Source organism: Doryrhamphus excisus, linkage group LG7 (genome assembly GCF_037039965.1).
Source record: "Doryrhamphus excisus strain RoL-2023G ecotype Guam linkage group LG7, RoL_Dexc_Guam_v1.1, whole genome shotgun sequence".
In the NCBI taxonomy this organism is placed as follows: domain Eukaryota; kingdom Metazoa; phylum Chordata; class Actinopteri; order Syngnathiformes; family Syngnathidae; genus Doryrhamphus; species Doryrhamphus excisus.
In genome coordinates this window covers 15413663-15433196 of record NC_136363.1, presented here as the reverse complement: position 1 = coordinate 15433196, position 19534 = coordinate 15413663, and the positions used below count along the sequence as shown (strand labels likewise).

General features: G+C 45.7%; 1 protein-coding gene and 1 non-coding gene across 2 annotated transcripts; one reads left to right on the top strand and one right to left on the bottom strand.

Annotated features, from left to right (window-relative positions):
- Nucleotides 1-5154: 5154 nt before the first annotated feature.
- LOC131136964 (putative nuclease HARBI1) lies at nt 5155-6861 on the bottom strand. The gene is given in 5 exon segments (XM_078791714.1): nt 5155-5495; nt 5573-5684; nt 6037-6149; nt 6255-6442; nt 6444-6861. Coding segments are annotated over 5 exon segments (966 nt in total). The 5' UTR covers nt 6656-6861.
- Nucleotides 6862-19085: 12224 nt separating this feature from the next.
- On the top strand, nt 19086-19159 carry trnat-ugu (transfer RNA threonine (anticodon UGU)). Its single transcript has one exon. It is a non-coding gene; the product is annotated as a tRNA-Thr (tRNA).
- Nucleotides 19160-19534: the final 375 nt, after the last annotated feature.

Below are 19534 nucleotides of genomic sequence, written 5' to 3'. Positions count from 1 at the left end.
AGAATCATGGCCTCTGATTTGGAGGTACTGAGTCTCATCCCAGAAGCTTCACACTCAGATGCAAACCGTCCCAGTAAACGCTGAAGGTCGCAGCCCGAAGAAGCCATAAGAACCACATCATCTGCAAATAGCAGAGATGAGATTCTAAGGCCCCCGAACTGGACTCCCTCAACGCCTTGGCTGCGCCTAGAAATTCTGTCCATGAAAATTGTGAACAGAATCGGTGACAAAGGGCAGCCTTGGCAGAGGCCAACGTTCACCGGAAACAGGCTCGACTTACTACTGGCAATGCGAACCAGACTCCTGCCCCGTTTGTACAAGGACCGGATAGCACGTAGTAGCGCGCCACCAATCCCGTACTCCCGGAGCACCCCCCAAAGGACGCCACGAGGGACACGGTCGAATGCCTTTTCCAGATCCACAAAGCAAATGTAGACTGGTTGGGCAAACTCCCATGAACCCGCAAGCACCCTCGTGAGGGTGTAGAGCTGGTCCAGTGTTCCACGACCAGGACGAAAACCGCATTGGACCTCTTACCCTTCTTACCCTTACCCTCGTACCCTTCTCTCCAGCACCCTGGAATAGACTTTCCCAGGGAGGCTGAGGAGTGTGATCCCCCTACAGTTGGAACACACCCTCCGGTCACCCTTCTTGAAAAGGGGGACCACCGCCCCGGTCTGCCAATCCAAAGGTACTGTTCCCGACTTCCAAGCAATGTTGAAGAGACGTGTCAGCCAAAACAGTCCCTCAACATCCAGAGCCTTGAGGAATTCTGAGCAGAACTCGTCCACCCCCGGAGCTTTGCCACTGGGGAGCGTCTTAACCACCCCAGATACCTCAGCCACGGTGATGGCACTGTCCACGTATGTGTCCTCAGACTCTGCTTCCTTTATGGAAGGTATGTCAGTGGGATTTCCTTCCACTGTCCGACTACATCCCCAGTCGAGGTCAGCAGGCCCCGTCTCCACTGTAAACAGTGTGGACTGGGCACTGCTTCCCTTTTCTGAGGCACCGGATGGTTTGCCAGAACCTCTTCGAGGCCGACCGAAAGTCGTGCTCCATGGCCTCACCAAATTCCTCCCACACCCAAGTTTTTGCCTCGACAACCGCCGAAGCCGCGAACCGTTTGGCCTGACGGTACCTGTCAGCTGCTTCCGGAGTCCCACAAGCCATCAAAGCTCGATAGGACTCCTTCTTCAGCTTGACGGCAGCCCAGACCTCTGGTGTCCACCATCGGGTTCGGGGCCTGCCGCCACGACTGGCACCAACCACCTTGCGGCCGCAGCTCCGGTCAGCTGCCTCAGCAATGGAGGCACGGAATATGGCCCATTCGGACTCAATATCCCCGTCCTCCCCCGGGATGCAGGTGAAGCTCTGCCAGAGGTGAGAGTTGAAGATTCGACGAACGGGAAACTCTGCCAGACACAGCACACCCTCACTACTCGTTTGATTCTACCAGGTCTGTCTAGCATCCTCCCCTGCCATCTAATCCAACTCATCACCAGGTGGTGATCAGTTGACAGCTCAGCCCCTCTCTTCACCCGCCTGTCCAGAACATGCGGACGCAGGTCTGATGACACGACTACAATGTCGATCATAGACCTGCAGCCCAGGGTGTCCTGGTGCCAAGTGCACTTATGGACATCCCTATGTTCGAACATGGTGTTAGTTATGGACAAACTGTGGTTCGCACAGAAGTCCAATAACATCACACCGCACGGGTTCAGATCAGGGAGGCCGTTCCTCCCAATCACGGCCCTCCAGGTCACACTGTCATTGACAGTGTCATTGACACCCATGCCCACCCATGTGGGCATGGGTGTTGAAGTCTCCCAGTAGAATGACGGAGTCACCAGCTGGGGTGCTCTCCAGCAACCCCCTGATGGACTCCAAGAAGGCCGGGTACTCCGAACTGCCATTTGGCGCGGACACACAAATGACAGTCAGGACCCTTTCCCCAGCCTGAAGGCGTAGGGAAATGACCCTCTCGTTCACCGGGGCTGACTCCAACACAGAGGCACCAAGCCGGGGGGCTATTAATAAGCCCACACCAACTTGCCGCCTCTCCCCTGCAGCAACTCCAGAGTAGAACAAGGTCCAGCCCCTCTCGAGGAGTTTGGTTCCGGAACCCAAACTGTGGGTCGAGGTGAGTCTGACTATGTCTAGTCGTAATATCTCAACCTCTTGCACAAGTTCAGTTTCCTTCCCCACCAGAGAAGTGACATTCCATGTCCCAAAAAACAGTTCTTGGGCAAGGTACGGTTCCTCCTCCTCCGTCACCTCCTCAGTGGCAAAGCTCCGGGGGTGGACGAGTTCCGCCCAGAATTCCTCAAGGCTCTGGATGTTGAGGGACTGTCTTGGCTGGCACGTCTCTTCAACATTGCGTGGAAGCTGGGAACAGTATTTGTGTTGGCATACAGGGGTGGTGGTCCCCCTTTTCAAGAAGGGTGACCGCAGGTTGTGTTCCAACTACAGGGGGATCACACTCCTCAGCCTCCCTGGGAAAGTCTATTCCAGGGTGCTGGAGAGAAGGGTACGACCGATGGTCGAACCTCTGTTACAAGAGGTCCAATGCGGTATTCGTCCTGGTCGTGGAACACTGGAACCAGCTCTACACCCTCACGAGGGTGCTGGAGGGTGCATGGGAGTTTGCCCAACCAGTCTACATGTGCTTTGTGGATCTGGAAAAGGCATTCAACCGTGTCCCTCGTGGCGTCCTTTGGGGAGTGCTCCGGGAATACGAGATTGGTGGCGCGCTACTACGTGCTATCTGGTCCTCGTACAAACGGGGCAGGAGTCTCGTTCGCATTGCCAGTAGTAAGTCGAGCCTGTTTCCGGTAAATGTTGGCCTCCGCCAAGGCTGCCCTTTGTCACCGATTCTGTTCACAATTTCCATGGACAGAATTTCTAGGCGCAGCCAATGTGTTGAGGGAGTCTGTTTCAGGGGCCTTAGAATCTCCTCTTTGCTATTTGCAGATGATGTGGTTCTTATGGCCTCTTCGGGCTGTGACCTTCAGAGTTTACTGGGACGGTTTGCATCTGAGTGTGAAGCGTCTGGGATGAGACTCCAAATTTGAGTACCTCCAAATCAGAGGCCACGGTTCAGTCAGAACAGGGTGGAGTGCTCCCTCCGGGTTGGGAATGAGGTCCTACCCCAGGTGGAGGAGTTAAGGTATCTCGGGGTCTTGTTCACGAGTGAGGGAAAGTGGGAGCGTTAGGTCGACAGACGGATCGGCGCAGCCTCGGCATTAATGCGGTCGCTGTAACGGACTGTCGTGGTTAAAAAAAGGTCTCAATTTACCGGTCGATCTATGGTCCTGAGCTTTGGGTCATGACCGAAAGAATGAGATCTCGGATACAGGCGGCTGAAATGAGTTTCCTCCGTAGGGTAGCTGGACTCACCCTAAGAGATGAGTCGAGAGGAGTCAGTTGAGGTGGCTCGGGCATCTAGTCCTGATGCCTCCCGGATGCCTCCCTGGTGAGGTTTTCCGGGCAAGCCCAGCCGGGAAAAGGCCCCGGGGCAGACCGAGAACACGCTGGAGGGATTATGTCTCATAGCTGGCCTGGGAACGCCTTGGTGTCTTCTCGGTAGAGCTGGAGGAGGTGGCCGGGGACCGGGAAGTCTGGGCTTCCCTACTAATACTGCTGCCCCCGCGACTTGGATAAGCGGAGGAAAATGGATAGATGGATGGACTTGTATACTTAAATGAGCTGGAGACAAGTGCAATATTTGTCGGAATAGTTCTGGAACAGATGGTGGAAGGAGTATCTGACCAACATTGCTCTGAGACAAAGATGGCATACGCCAAGAAGAAACATGCAAGTTGGAGATGTGGTGTTCGTCAAAGAGGAGGAGGTTCCCCAAAACGAACGGAAACTGGCTCGGATTCTATAAGAGTGACGATGGACTAGTGAGGACATTTACGGTGTTTCACGATGCTTCAATGTCCCGCAATGGCGTGTGAATGCACTCAAGAGCAATAAATGCATCGAGGACAGCAGTAAAGGAAGCGTCAACTCTTTACTGGACCAGGGCCCCGTTTCACGAAGCAGGTTCAACCAACTCTGGAGTCTAACCCTGAACTCTGAGTTGATCTACTCTGAGACAGGAAACTCTGACTTACGAGTTTCAGAACAGGTGATTTCAATTGGTTCAATCAACACAGAGTTTGTTCACTCTGAGTTAAGCGCGTGCACTGACTTTAAAAAGCCCTCATCAATGGAGCCCTGTTCCCTCGATTCACCATGGCAACGAGTGAGAAGAAAAGATTGTCGTATTTCAGTCCTCTGGAAGTGGATATATTAATGCAGTCATACGGCGAATTTGAAAGCGTTTTTAAAAAGAAAAGCAACACGGCTGCAGCAGCGAAAGAACGCGACTCGGCGTGGGAGAAGATTACTGCTCGAGTCAATGCGTAAGTTTAAATTTATTATATACATTTATGCAATCACAATAATATTAGGCTACAGATGCAAACAAGTAGAATGGTGTTACAGCTACAATTTATGTTACTTAGATGTAATCCCACCGGCGAAAAAAGAACATGGAAGCAGCTGAAGATGAAATATAAAAACATTGTTCAAACAGGTAAGCCCTCAGCATAACAGTCAGGGTGCCTCTTTTTAATAATGTTTACCACTAAATATCATTCAGCGGCTGTTTCAGTGTGCATTATCTCCAACATAATATTGTTTTCAGACACATAAATGTCTTGCCTGTATACAGTTAAATCAGACATATGAAAAGCAACATCTAACTTCTACTCAGCCAACAGAAAGCGGGCAGATGCCCGCAAAACTGGCGGAGGACCACCCCCACCACGTCTGACCGAGGCAGAGCTGGCCATGAGTCAGACTGTCGGGAGGCCAGTCGCAGAGGGGATCCCTGGAGGAACCTCATCCTCGGACATGATTACACAGGAGCCACCAGCCTTGATAAGATGTAATAGGCCTCGGCCTCAAACTTCTTTTGGGCCTATAGTTCAATGTTCATTGAATATAAATTATATTGACTTTGAGTATCTTATGTATTTTTTTTATTCACTTCTGTAGCACAGGTTAGGCTAGCCGGATGAATAAATCCAAAGGTTATCTTGTTAATTGACAGGTCAGTTTATCTTTTCCCTGTCTGGCGCCCAACCATTGTTCCTATTTTTAATCGTTTTGATACCTTTGGTAAAAGCCTACGCTACAGTTGTCATCATGCTCCTCCATTTGTAGGGCAGGGTGTTGCTCTCCTCTAACAGTGGCAATATTATGGAGAACAACACATGCCACAATTATATCACAGGCCCTCTCAGGGGTCACCCTGAGGTAACGCAGGCACTGGAAACGGGCTTTCAGCAGGCCTATGGTCATCTCCACCCTGGCTCTTGTCCTGCAATGAGCCAGGTTGAAGTTCTGTTGAGGGCCTGGGTCAGGGTCAGGGTAAGGGGTCATCAGTGTTGGCTGACAGGGGTGACCCCTGTCACCCAGCAGACAGCCATCAAATCCTCCTGTAATGAATAGTGGATATATGTGAGTGCATTAAAGGAGGAAGACAAGTGATTGTGCAAAACTTTAGGCTGCTCACCATGTTCCAATATGTTATTGATATTGGACTCACGATACATCAGTGAGTCGTGCACTGAACCGGCCCACTTGGCCTCCACATTTGTAATTATGTTGGCTGCATCACATATGATCTTGACAGTGCAGAGAATGACAGATGTTAGTTGGTCTACATTTCTCATCAAATGTCTTTACACTTAAGACACCACATAAAAAGTAACTAGTTTTCAGGCAATTTTCACTTGTTTCACGCACATTTTCAATTGAAATAAGTAGAAATAACAAACTTGCTCCACTGACAGATTTTTCAAATTATTTTTTTTAAGTGAAATGTGATTGAAACACGTGAACATTGTCTAAAAACAATTTACTTTTAGGTGTGATTCGTTTTGATCAGAAATTAGACATTTTGACGAGAAATAAGACAAATATTGTTGGTATGATTTTGAGTTTTTGCAGTTTGATGCAGTCTGACATTCAATCTACCTGCACATTGATGCTGTGAATGGATTTTCTGTTCACATAGTCTCCTTCATTTTCTGAAGGAGCAACGATGGGAATGTTCGTCCCATCGATGCACCCTATCACACCAGGGAATCCTAAAAGAAATTAAAATGACAAATCCCAGTGTGAGGTTGCAGCACCATGTCATGTCAACTGAATATGATTTATAATCATACATTTTAACTGATTTCTACATTCACCTGCAATTCTGTGGAATTCCACCTTGATGACCCCCACGGGTTTATGTCCCGGGAACACAACAAAGGAGTTGATGCGTCTTTTTAGTACTAGGGACACTTTTCTCACAGCTCTGCAGACGGTGGCCTTGCTAATGTTTTCTGCATCACCTATATTATATAAAAAACTTCCGTTGGCAAAAAACCGAAGAGCGGTTGGTGATGTTTTGAATGTCCTGACGGATGAGATTATGAATGTGAGTGATGGTCGGTGAAGTGAAGCGGTACCGTTCGAAAAGAAAATTATCCAGAAATGATAGCGTGTCCAATCTCGGCCTGTGGATAACTTCCCTACGAATGCGGAGCTCTCTTCTGAGTAGTCGTGCCTCTTCGTCTACAGGGTCTTCTACAAATGGACATGCCATGGTTCAAAAAACAATGCGACACACAGCACACCTTGAAGAAAAACGACCAAACTGGCTTTAAACACGCGCGACAATGAATGAATCACACCGTGTGTAGCGTAAGAGGGCGGAGACAGAAAGAAACTCGAGGTTCATTGAAGAAAACCTGGTCCCGACCAGGTTATGTTCACAGAGTCTGTTGCCATAGTAACTGACACCGAGGTTAAGTTACCTCTCTCAGGCTGGAGTTACTCCTCTGTCTCTGGTTTGACTTACCTCCCTTTTTGAAACGGAAAACTCAGAGTTTCCCTCATTTCAGGGTTAAGATACTCCGAGTTTTCACTAAACCTGCTTCGTGAAACGGGGCCCAGGTCAGCTAAGGAACAAAGACAATACATCTGCAAGCTCTTCAAAGGACACGTAAAGAGCACAGCCATAGCAGAGGACGGTTTGGATCCATCGACCTCTGGGTTATGGGCCCAACACGCTACCGCTGCGCCACTCTGCTGCTGACATCTGTACAAGTACCCTGCTTTGTGTGGCTCCTTTTGAGTGTCCTCTGTTGTCAGTGAACCTCACAAGGTCACAGTTTTTTTTTCCTGATCAGGGCACCGTTTTAGGTTGGGTGGATGAGTGATCGAAAGCGCCAGATTACGGTTCCTTACGCTCAGGTGGCACTGGTTGAAATCCCACAGCTGGCAATTTCCTGGTCAGCTCCATTATCCACGACTGGAATGATTTGGCAGCAAAAGACTGTCAGATTGTAGAAGACACCTGAACACCTTGAGAAGAAGATTAAGAGAGGTCTTGTTCTAGTGAGAAGGGTTTGTTTTACCTGACTGGTTGTTGCAAACGCAACCCTGCTCAAGGTTTAACGTGACATACAAAACAGAAACTCCCCTTTGGGGAATCAAACTGTCAGGTTCAAACTCCTGTGACACTTGTAAAAACACTTAAATATAGAAATACAGAAGAGACAGACAACAATATTCAAAGTTGCTCGCAGCGAGGAGAGTGAAACCACATACCCAGTGACATGCCGCTCCATTCTGAGTATGCAGTTCACACTCCTCTCCTTTTATTCTCTTTCGGGGGTCCCTACTACATGGTCGTGCAACTCTAAGGGGGCGGGTGGAGAAGGGAGTTGCACGAGCTGTATTTGTTTGTCTATGTGTGTGTGTGTATGTGAGAGCAACTACTTTTAATGTTTTATGAGTTCTTTATCTTGACACATTCTTGCAGGATTAACATGAGCATCTGCAGAGTCGCTGTTGGTGCATCCAGACACCTCCAGAACCTGGGGGTCGCTGGGGGTCTCTGATCAGGGTCACGGGAACATTCCTTCTTCAGCACATTCAAACACTTTCTATTGTCTAAGCCAGTGATTTTCAACCACTGTGCCGCAGCACACTAGTGTGCCGTGAGAGATCGTCAGGTGTGCCGTGAGAAATTATCCAGTATCACTTTTTTTTTAAATAAAGCGGTAGAAAATGAATGAATGAATGAATAATATTTTTTAATCATTTTCTACAAATACTATGTCATTGTCGAGTGTCCGTGCTGTAAAGACTGGCAGAGTAATGTAATATTCGTCCGTGTGGCAACACGGAGCTGATTGGCTCGTTCCTCGAATAGAATTAGTGATGCACTTGAGAAGTCGTGGTGACAGTCATGGAGAAGTTTTTAAAAAGGACAACTTCAAAATCCGAACTGGGCCCTGGACAAGATTCTGACCCGGAGGAAGGTCCTAGTATGAGTGGTGGGAAAAAGAAAGCAAAGACGGTGAGCTCAAGGCAATATAGTGAAAGCTATCTTTCGTTTGGATTTACCTTCACCGGGGATGAGACGACACCTATTCCATTGTGCCTGGTATGTGGCGAGAAGCTATCCAACAATGCCATGGTGCCAAGCAAGCTTAAACGCCATCTCCAAACAAAACACCCGTCGCTTCAAAACAAGCCAATGGACTATTTTGTTCGCCTGCGTGTTAACACAGCGAAACAGGCAACGTTCATGAGAAAAACCACAAAGGTAAATGAGAAAGCGCTCAAAGCTAGTTACCTAGTTGACGAACTCGTTGCAAAATCCAAAAAGTCGCACACTGTGGCAGAGACATTAATACTACCTGCCTGTAAAGCCATTGTCAACGAGATGCTCGGCCCTGACGCGGTTAAATACATCCCTAAAGTCCCGCTCTCTGATAACACAATTGCCAGGCGTATTGATGACATGTCGACAGACATTGAAAGCCATGTTTTGGAAAAGATACGCATCAGTAGGAAATTTGCGTTGCAAGTGGACGAGTCTACAGATATTAGTGGACATTCTCAGCTCTTGGCCAATGTGCGTTTTGTGGATGGAGATACGATTAGAGAAAACTTCCTATTTTGCAAGGCACTGCCAGAAAAAACAACTGGAGAGGAAATTTTTCGGGTCACATCGGAATATCTTGACCAGGGAGGACTTACGTGGGAAAACTGCACAAGTGTTTGCACTGATGGAGCGTCTGTCGGGCGCACCAAAGGCTTTGTGAGTCGAGTGAAGGGAAGAAACCCAGGTCTGATTGTTACGCACTGTTTTTTGCACCGTGAGGCCCTCGTCGCTAAGACTTTACCAGCAGAACTGGTTCCTGTGTTGGATGATGTGGTGCGCATAGTGAACTTTGTAAAGACACGACCTCTGAAAAGCCGGATATTCGCATCTCTGTGTGAGGAAATGGGAGCGGAGCATAAAGCCTTATTGCTCCATACAGAGGTCCGATGGCTGTCGCGAGGTAAGGTGCTGACCCGTGTGTATGAGCTGCGAGAGGAACTTAAAATGTTTCTAACAAATGAGAGGTCTGATTACTCAAATCTGTTTGCAACTGATGAGTGGTGCGCAAAGCTGGCATACCTGGCTGATATATTTCATCATCTGAATGAACTGAACACAAGGATGCAGGGTCGAAATGAAAACCTGCTTACAAACACAGATAAAGTAAATGGATTCCGTTTAAAGGTGCACCTCTGGCAACAACATGTGCAACGTGCCAACCTGGAGATGTTCCCACTGACAGAGAAACAGCAAAGTCCCACTGCTGCACTGTGTGAAGTAATAGGTAAACATCTGAAATGTCTTGAGGAGAAGTTGTCATTTTATTTCTCTTCAGCCTCCACTGAATGCTTTGACTGGGTTAGGGACCCATACAGCTCAGCATCAGTTGTTGGAAAGGACATGACTTTACAAGAGCAGGAGGAACTAACTGAACTGAAACAGGATCGTAGTTTAAAACTAAGATTTTCGGATCTTCCTTTGGACAGTTTTTGGTTGACTGCTGCAAAGGAGTTCCCCATTCTGGCCAACAAAGCTGTTCTGACATTGCTCCCATTTTCCACAACATATCTGTGTGAGCTGAGCTTTTCAAGCCTAACTGCTATAAAAACTAAAAACAGAGAGAGACTGAGAGCTGTTGAAGAAGAGCTTCGTGTGTGTCTTTCTTCCATTCCTGCTCGGATATCGGCTTTGTGTTCATGTAAACAGGCCCAGGTTTCACACTGAGTACAAATAAATTACGAAATGATATTGTAATTAAATATACTGTGCAGTGTCATTTTGTAATATTTTTGGTTAGTGGTGTGCCGCAAAAATTTTCCAATGTAAAAAATGTGCAGTGGCTCAAAAAAGGTTGAAAAACACTGGTCTAAGCAAATGGATATAAGGGTGACAACTAACAAATTAATACCTGTATCTACATTTTATTCTAACATTTCCCTCCTGTTTATCACACTTTTATCTGTTTGCTGTTGTTCCTTGGGTCTCCTCTCGGTTTTTCCTCACTCTATTGTCAGAAAATATGCCTACATTTAAACGGAAGTGTTCTCGTCATCTGAGTCAAAGTACAAGTCAGAAACAAGTCATGAGCATATCTATAATGTTTGTCCTAGTCATCATCACTGTCATCGCTGCCACCTGCCACCAGTCGGGGGTACATTTCATTTACCTTGTTGTCATTGGTGCCATGGCTAAATTCACAGTCCATGTGATTCTAACCTTCAAGATAGGGATACAACATCCACATAAGGTGCACAAAAGAAGGGCAACAGCGAGAACAATAAGCACGGACATCACGTAAGGAGACCACTGTCCCCAAAATGCTCTCCACCAGTCACCAAACACCTCAGTGTCAACACCAGTGTTCTTCATCTTGGTGTTTAGTGCCTCTAAACCAGAGATCGCACGCATCAGCATTCCTGTGGAATCTGTATTGTTGGGGATGGACGTGCAACATTGGTCGCCAAACATGGCGCACACTCCTTGCTGATGTGCCAGCAGTCCATCCATGGCGATGCAATTCTGGAAGGCCATGAGTGACATGGCATGGAGTTTTTCTCCAATTGCTGTGAGTCCGGCCTCGGTGTCGTTCCCAAGCTTAGTGGAGGTAGTGGAGGTAGTTAATCCTATCCACATTTTTGTTAACTTATCCATGGGATAATACTTTCCTCCAAACCCGCTGCAATCTGATTTTTCTAGTTTGTATTCTGGTGGTACCCCTCGTGGCACGCTGATGGCATCGATGTAAGTGGGATTGTCTTTCGTCATCTAGTCGGTGTCTGGAACCTCCCTTTTTGTTTGGAAGTAGTTTGGGAGGTGATGTTCATCTGCTTCAAAGATAGCATTTAGTACCATGTCAACATTCATAGGGTAAATAGATACTGGAATCAGTAATGTCACTACTGCACATGTTCCGCTCATGTTATATACAATGTCATAGTGGTATTTGTCTCTACATCAACACCACACGTCTGCTCTCTTGTACTGTTTGTGTGTGTGCGTGTTCGTGTGTGTGTGTGTGCGTTACTGTCAAGTTCATTGTCATCCTTGGCATCAGATGAGTCAGAGTAGGCATGATCCCATCACACTCCACCTCCTTTCCTCCTTCCACCTTGCTTATTAAGAAAGTCCTCCATCAAGTCTTTGGTCCAAAGTCTCCTTTGCTGCACATGCCAGGGTCATATTGCTGTTCCAGTCTCTCCTCTGGATGTCCTCCTTGCAGGTGGCCATTTGTTGCCACTTCTAGATTCTGGTGCTTGGCTTGTCCTTGCATCACAGGTGTGATCCTGTCCAGTTCTGAGTCGGCCACATTCCACTTTAGTGGCTGGTGATGTGATTGTCGTCACCATAAACACCATGTCAGCAAACATCTTCTGAACTCTTCGGTAGTCTTGGAAAGTGAGTCACAATGCATGTCTGGAGGTGATCGTTTGCTGTCAGAGCACAGTTCATGTGATGACCTTCTTCGGGTCTTGGTGAAGATAAAACTGGACACAATGGCATGGCTGATGAGATGAGAGGACTCATCATGCATGTTGTTGTGTCAGGATGTTGTTGTTGGCAAGGCAAGGGTGGAGGTGTGCGATCAAGATCATGGTCCACTCTGAGACATTGAGGCACTGTATGGGAAAGAAGAGGAACTTGTCAGGAACACCAATCCTGTTACAATAGTGATCTTAGAACTAGGATGCATTGTTCGGTTTTCTGGCCAAGGGTATGTGCTATAATCTTCACTGCTCAGCACGATGCCTCAGAGTCTAGGACTCTGAAGTCCCCTGCATCACAGACTGGTCTTTACCTTCCTCGTCAGACTCCCGAACAATGTGTTTGATGTATCAAATGTATGTATGATGTATGATGTATGTGTTTGATGAAGTGTTTCTTTCTACAATTCTTAATGCTGTTGGTGTCGTTAACAGTACTTGATAAGGCCCTTCCCACTTGGGAGAGTGCCAGTGTTTTCTTTTTTTACACTTTTACTCAACACTCTCCTGGTGTCTCCTGATGTCAGTCTCATGTCTTCTATCAAAGTGGAATCATCATCAGTTTCCTACACATTTTCGGACTGTGTCAACCTATGAGGTGTAACAAACAACGTTTCATATGGACTCAAACCATTTGTGCCGTTATGTTTATGTGTAATTTAACAAGATCTAAACATTGTGTCCTTGGACGCTTTGTTTCTTCCATGCATTTTCTGTTCTACCACTCCTCCCACTTTGGGGATGGCATGCGCTATGGTTCTTTAAGTCCATGTGGAACATTGTTCCTGTTTTCTTTCCTTTTTTTTTCTTTTCTTTTACAAGTTAATTTACAAAGTGACTGCTGTAGTCTAATTCTGTTTCATTGAAAAGATATTCCATGCAGATTAGATGAATACCATGTTAAACTGTGATCAGTACCTGTCAACCTCTAGTAGAAGGTCAGGACACAGCATCCTGTGCTGCGTCTAGTGTTATCTTTGCAGAGATCATTGTGGAAGAACCAAAAAGCCAGGATGGTCTCAGGCATTTATGGCCATTCACTCATTGGAAACTAAACTCAGGAGGTAATAAAGATAATGGGGTGAAGGAGCAAGTATCTGGTCCAGGAACAGGATCCTGGTCCATCTCATACACATAATCCCCCTCCTCCATCCCATCTGAGGCCAATCTACAACAGCTCTGGGATGCAAGAATCAGGGCTGACTTTCCTTCACTTTTATTTAGTTCAATGAAGTCCATGTGAATTACTTGAAATTTATATTGTGGTTTCGGAAATTGGCCATGCCTCGGTCACAAGTTGTCCTGGATGTTGTGTTTTGCACACGTTCAAAACGCTCTACAAAAATTTTTTGAATACGATTTTTTAAATACGAATTAAAGTGGGTGTTAATAGTGTGACACATCCCTCCTGTTGAGACATGTGTAACACCATGGCTCAAAATATCAGCCCACTTTTACACTTTTGTGCCAAGATTGATTTCCCATCTGTCGACATATAAACATTTTTGTCCAGGGTTGCTTTATTCCTAAGCCAGTGGTCAATTTCCTGTTTTGGACTTTGTTGTTGCATATCTGCCAACATTTCAAAGTCTACTTGTACTTTTTTCAGTCTTAAGATGGTTCAGTTCCTTTAGTGCCGCTTGTTTTGCCATTTTGTCAGCGAACGCAGTTCCTAAGGATATCGGATCAGTATTATTTGTATCGTTCTGGTAATTGCACTGCTTCTAGTAATGCTATCAACAATTTTGAATGAGTTACTGGCTTTCCCGTTGATGTTATCATACCTCTGTTTTGCCAGTATTGTGCAAAGGTATGTACTGTTCAATATACATATTGGCTATTGGTATAATTTGTCACCTTTTGACCTTTCATTAATTTGCATGCTTCTGTAAGCGCTATAACTGCATAGCATGTTATTGTTTTTCCCCAAATCATTTTTCTTTGAGGAACCATCTACAAAATCTCCTCTTTTTATTAGTGTCTGATCTAATAAGTCTGGTCTACACTTTGCAGTTTGTGTTGTTAGTTCCTCACAATCATTGTGTTTCGCTTTCCTCAGGGAATGGTAGAAGGGTAGCTGGGTTGAGCGCGGTGCATCGCTCAAGTGTTAAGTGTTGGGACAAAAGTGTCGCCATACATGACAGATGTCTAGCAGGAGACAAAAATGTCATGTTAGTTTGTAATAGCAGGGTGGAAACCGCATGCACTTGTTTCCACGGCTATACCAGGTGCTGCTATTACAGCCCGCACACAATCTAAGATGGCGCATGCGACTGCATCTAACTTGGGAGAGTAGTACGCTATTGGTTGTTTCTTTGCACCATACTCCTGGTAAGACTGAGTACATGACCTCAGTCTCACTTCACACCTTTACAATCTGTTTGTTTAAATGTTTTGCTGTAATCATGCAGTGCTACAATCATACTTCCTACCAGTACTCTTTTTCACAGAATGCTTTTTCCTGCCACCTCATTCCACTGTAAGAGTGACGTCATTTGTATACATTAAATTTGTTAATGGTGACACTATTTGTGCATAGTTTGGAATCCAACATCTACATCTAATTAGTGAGTCCTAAGAAGGACATCATTTGCTTTTTTGTTTGTGGTTTAGGTGCATTTAAAATTGCTTGTTTCCTCTCCGCTAGAATAGTTCATCCTTGTCCTGTCAACTGATGGCCTAAATACTTCACTGATTGCCTACAAAATTGTAGCTTGTCTTAACTCACTTTATGGCCTTTTTTTCGCTAAATGGTGCAAAAGGCTATTGTGCCTTCCTCACATGACTTCCTATCTGTTGACGCTAGTAGGATGTCATTTACATATAGTAATATCTAGCTTTCATTTGGGGGTTAAACATAGACATAATGGCTATCATTGCTTGTGAATAAATTATTGGGCTTTCACAATATCCTTGCGGTAGGCGTGTGTATGTATATTTTTTTTTCCGCAAACGTAAATGCAAACCAGAACTGACTTTCTTTCTCTATTGGAATGGAGAAGAATGCATTACTGATGTCTACTATGGTGAACTATGTGACATTTGTTCGTAAAGAATTTAACAATGTGTGTGGGTCAGGCACACAAGGTGCTCTCGCCACCACAGCTGGATTTACAGCTTGTCCTGTATCATTCTCCATCCCACAGAGAGTGGCACTTTTTTCCCACTGGAAAATTAAGGATGTTCCATTTTGAGTTGTTACATTCTACTAAGGCTTTAGCTTTTAACAATTCTTCTATCACTGGTTTTATTCCTTCATATGCATCTGGTTTTATGGGGTATTGCCTAACACATGGTCTGTAATCATTTTTAGCTTTAATTTGTACAGGTTGGGCACTTTTAATTAGTCCTACATCTGATGGACCTAAAGACCACAACGTTATTGGTAGGGAGTTGACCACTAGTGTCAACTTTTCCTCCTGCTGTCCTGAGCCATGTATTGCCTGCAGATCTGGAATGTAGAAACTCATATCTGCAAGTTGTTCTACATGCTCCTGAGTCACAACGGAATCTGATTGTCTTACCATTCACTTTCAATGTGACTGCGATGTTCAAAGGCAAATACCTCTTGTAAATTCTAATTGTACTTGTACTTATTGATCATTTGGTTCTAGTTGTATTTGTTAAGACAAGCCTAGTCATGCTGAATATGGCTTTTGGTTCCTTTTGAACTGGCCTTTGTCACAATCACGAGAGAAGTGACCTTCTTCACCGCAATTCCAACATCCAGTAGTGTTGGGATAGCTTCGTACTTTCTGTCTACCTGTTCCTCTACCTCTTCCTCTTCCTCTACCTTTTCCCCTGAATCGTCCTTGACTTTGAAAGAGGATTTCTACGTTATCTGTAACAAAGGTGTCTATTTTTTGCATCTTATTTTTGTTATTTAACACCTGCATTTTGCTTGCTGCGCGTACGTGGTATAGTCTGCCATAGTTGCTGAGGGCATTCCGATGAAATGTTTATCAACCCACCCTTTTATGCCAGGATTTGAATTGGCATGTATTGCGTCTACATTAGGGTTTGGTACCTCTATCATATGAAACGCATCGGTTTCCGGTAAAACCCTAGGTGGTGATTTAGGAGAAAATACTTCTCCCATCTGTTTTGACCACTCAACAGAAAAAGGTGCTCTTGTTTGTGGTGGGTATGGCATTGATGATCTGACATCGTGGTTGTCATAATGTGGGGGTTCAGGGAACTGTGGATACAATTGTGATTGTCCACCTACTACACCATCATTTTGACTACTATTGCTCACTCCTTTAGTTGGCATAACCCTACTTTCGTTACCTTCCTTTCGTGTAAAAAAATGAGTTTTTCTCCTCATTTACTTTTCCTTCATCTTTCTGATACTCATGAAGTAAAACCTCCCTTACTATCTTATATAACTCTTCCTTTTTACAACCTTCACTTTCTGCTCTATCTCTTGCCTTCCTTTCTTCCATCTTCGCCTTGCCTTTTTGCCTTCTCTCTGCCAACTCCTTCCAATATGAGGTCATCATACCCTTTCTTTTGCATTTTATTGGTTTGATTCTTGTTCTTTTTCGCAATGTCCTGTTGAAATTTAATTAATTTAGGGATCGATAATTGTCCGTCAAAACCATACTTGTTAATCCATATTTCTAGATGTTTTATTTTGGTTGGTTGGAGCTGAAACACGTGACACCAATCCTTGCACTTTAGTACTTCCTTTTTGACTTGTGGATTTCCACATTTATTTCCCATCTTGGGAAAAATTTGGTCCCTGTTGTGATGAGCTTCCTAGGGAAAACTAACAACAGGGTTGTTTGTCAGTGAGAGAGTAATGAACTTTTCTTTGAGGTAATTCTCAAGCTTCTACCCCGGTGAGGGCGGAGAATTCTTGCCTCTGCTTCCTCAAAGACTTGCTCTTTTTTTCACCCTTTAATATGAAGACCTGTCTAGTGACAAAATCTCCCATTCACACACTCATTCGTACTTTGAAAACGTTTTCACATTTAAACCCCGAAAAGGCCTTTCACCGACATGACCGTCAACTCCGTCTTTGTAAAAAAACTGCCAACTCTGTCTAATTGTGAAAGACCGCCAACTCCGTCTAATTACAAAAAACTGCCAAATCCGTCTTATTACACAAGACAACTCCGTCTTACTGCAAAACACTGCGAGTCCGTCTTTCTGCAAAAGACTGCCAAGTCCGCCTCATCACAAAAGACTGCCAGCTCGTCTTCCTACAGAAGACTGTCGAGTCCGTATCTTTTGCTTGCCAGCGACTAGTATACACAAGGCTTTTAGCACCGGGTGACAAACCTTATTGACTCGCGGGCCGCACTCAGTTCTAGGGGTCAAGAACACTTAGCGGGCTGCATGCGGACCGCAGGTCTCAGTTTGCCCACCCCTGCTTTAACACAAAGGGACTCACACTCTGATCAAAAGTGTCTTACTGTTTGTTGTCTTCTCTTCCGTCGGTATCCCGTCAACCTTCAGCTTCCAGTTGTTGAGCTGAGAAGACAGCCCATCAAAGGGTTTTGTCTGCCGTGGCCACGGTCTTTCTGTCTTGTCCGCTCCACAACTGGACTCCTCAGGTGTCTTGGGATCCGGCTCGAAGGACCAAGTAAATGTCAGGTTCAAACTCCTGTGACACTTGTAAAAACACTTAAATACAGAAATACAGAAGAGACAGACAACAATATTCAAAGTTGCTCGCAGCGAGGAGAGTGAAACCACATACCCAGTGACATGCCGCTCCACTCTGAGTATACAGAGTCCTTTTATTCTCTTTCGGGGGTCCCTACTACATGGTCGTGCAACTCTAAGGGGGGGGGGGGTGGAGAAGGCAGTTGCACGAGCTGTAGTTGTTTGTCTATGTGTGTGTGTGTATGTGAGAGCAACTACTTTTAATGTTTTATGAGTTCTTTAGCTTGACACATTCGTGCAGGATTAACATGAGCATCTGCAGAGTCGCTGTTGGTGCATCCAGGCACCTCCAGAACCTGGGGGTCGCTGGGGGTCTCTGATCAGGGTCACGGGAACATTCCTTCTTCAGCACATTCAAACACTTTCTATTGTCTAAGCAAATGGATATAAGGGTGATAACTAACAAATTAATACCTGTATCTACATTTTATTCTAACACAAACCCCGGTCTTCCACGTGACAGGCGGGGATACTGTCCACTATACTAACGAGGGTTGCTGGGTTGATGTGGTGTCGATTGGCCAAAGGGGGATTCAGAACAGGCTCGTGGCCCATGACCGTTTTCATGGTAGCTGGAGACTTTAACCACTGAAATCCATACCGCTTATCCTCATCAACGGACTGTATTCCCCACCCGTTACCAGCATGGGGACATTCCAACCCAAGATGAGAAAACCCTGGACCAGGGACACAGCAACATAGTAGGTGGCACAGACACAGCTTCACATTGCCCCCAATTTTGGACCCGACTGAAAAAGGACTCTCTTGCTTGGTGCTAGCATGATGTCCATTAGCATGTTAGCATTTCAGCTAATTTACTCATGTCTCAAAGCAAATAGACACATTGCATGATGTGGGGACACTATGGGACTGCCTCAACACTTTTGGATCTTGAGGCTGTCTTGCGATTTTTTTAAACACAAGCTCTAAAACAAAAAGATCAGTGAAGTTCTATCAACTCAGACAGTGTGTACTTCAGGACACGACACTTTGGTTAGCACTCTGGACAGGTGTGATGTTCACGGTTCTTTTACACCGGCAATCTGCTTAAAAGCCCATAGTGTAGTGGTTATCACATTTGCCTCACACGCAAAAGGTCCCCAGGTGGAAACATGGCCTTTCAATTCCTTCTTTTACAAAAAAAATCAAGGTGACAAATGGGAACAAGGTTATGTGCTTGATCTCTGAAGGTGTGTACACAACATCTGTCCTCAGTTTGGACACACAATTCATATTTCCCGGATGACTGATCGGGTGCATCACTGGCCTGCACGAAGGGGCTTATAGGAAGGAGGTGGCCGCTGTGGTTTCATTGCGTGCAAACAAGATCCTCATCCTCGACATAGCGAAGACCAAGGAGGAGAATAATCGTCGGTTCTGTCCACTTGGACTGGCATGATTTCACCAGTTCTGTTGAAAGCCTGGCCACTCATGTGGTTTCCGTCATGCAGTGGTTCGCCCAACACTGAAGACACTCCTTCACCGGCGCTGTGGCTTAGTTGGTCAAAGTTCCTGTCTTGTAAACAGGCGATCCTGTGTTCAAATCCCAGCAGTGCCTTGCCTGTGTTTCAGCGACTACTTCGCTGTTTTTTTTTTTTCTCTGTCTTGTTTGGTGTAACAGTGACCCAGAATATTCCCCTCTCTGGTCAGAAATGTCGGTAGATCTCTGGCGTATCACAGGTGGCCCCCCTCCTTTCCTCGGCCGACGTCTTCTCACCAACGCAGGGCGGGCAGGGTGGAGCGGTGGAGCCAGCCGTTATCGACAGGCCATTGGCTGCCGACGTCATGCTCTCCCGTTATCTGTTGTTAGTCAAAATTGTGGATGTGTAGGAGAGCTCCGGAACTGTATGTGCCTGAAAGCAATTATGTGTCCTGTGATTTGCCCAAGGCTACTTGGTTGTACTTGATTAAATGTAGTGCATAGTTATATGAG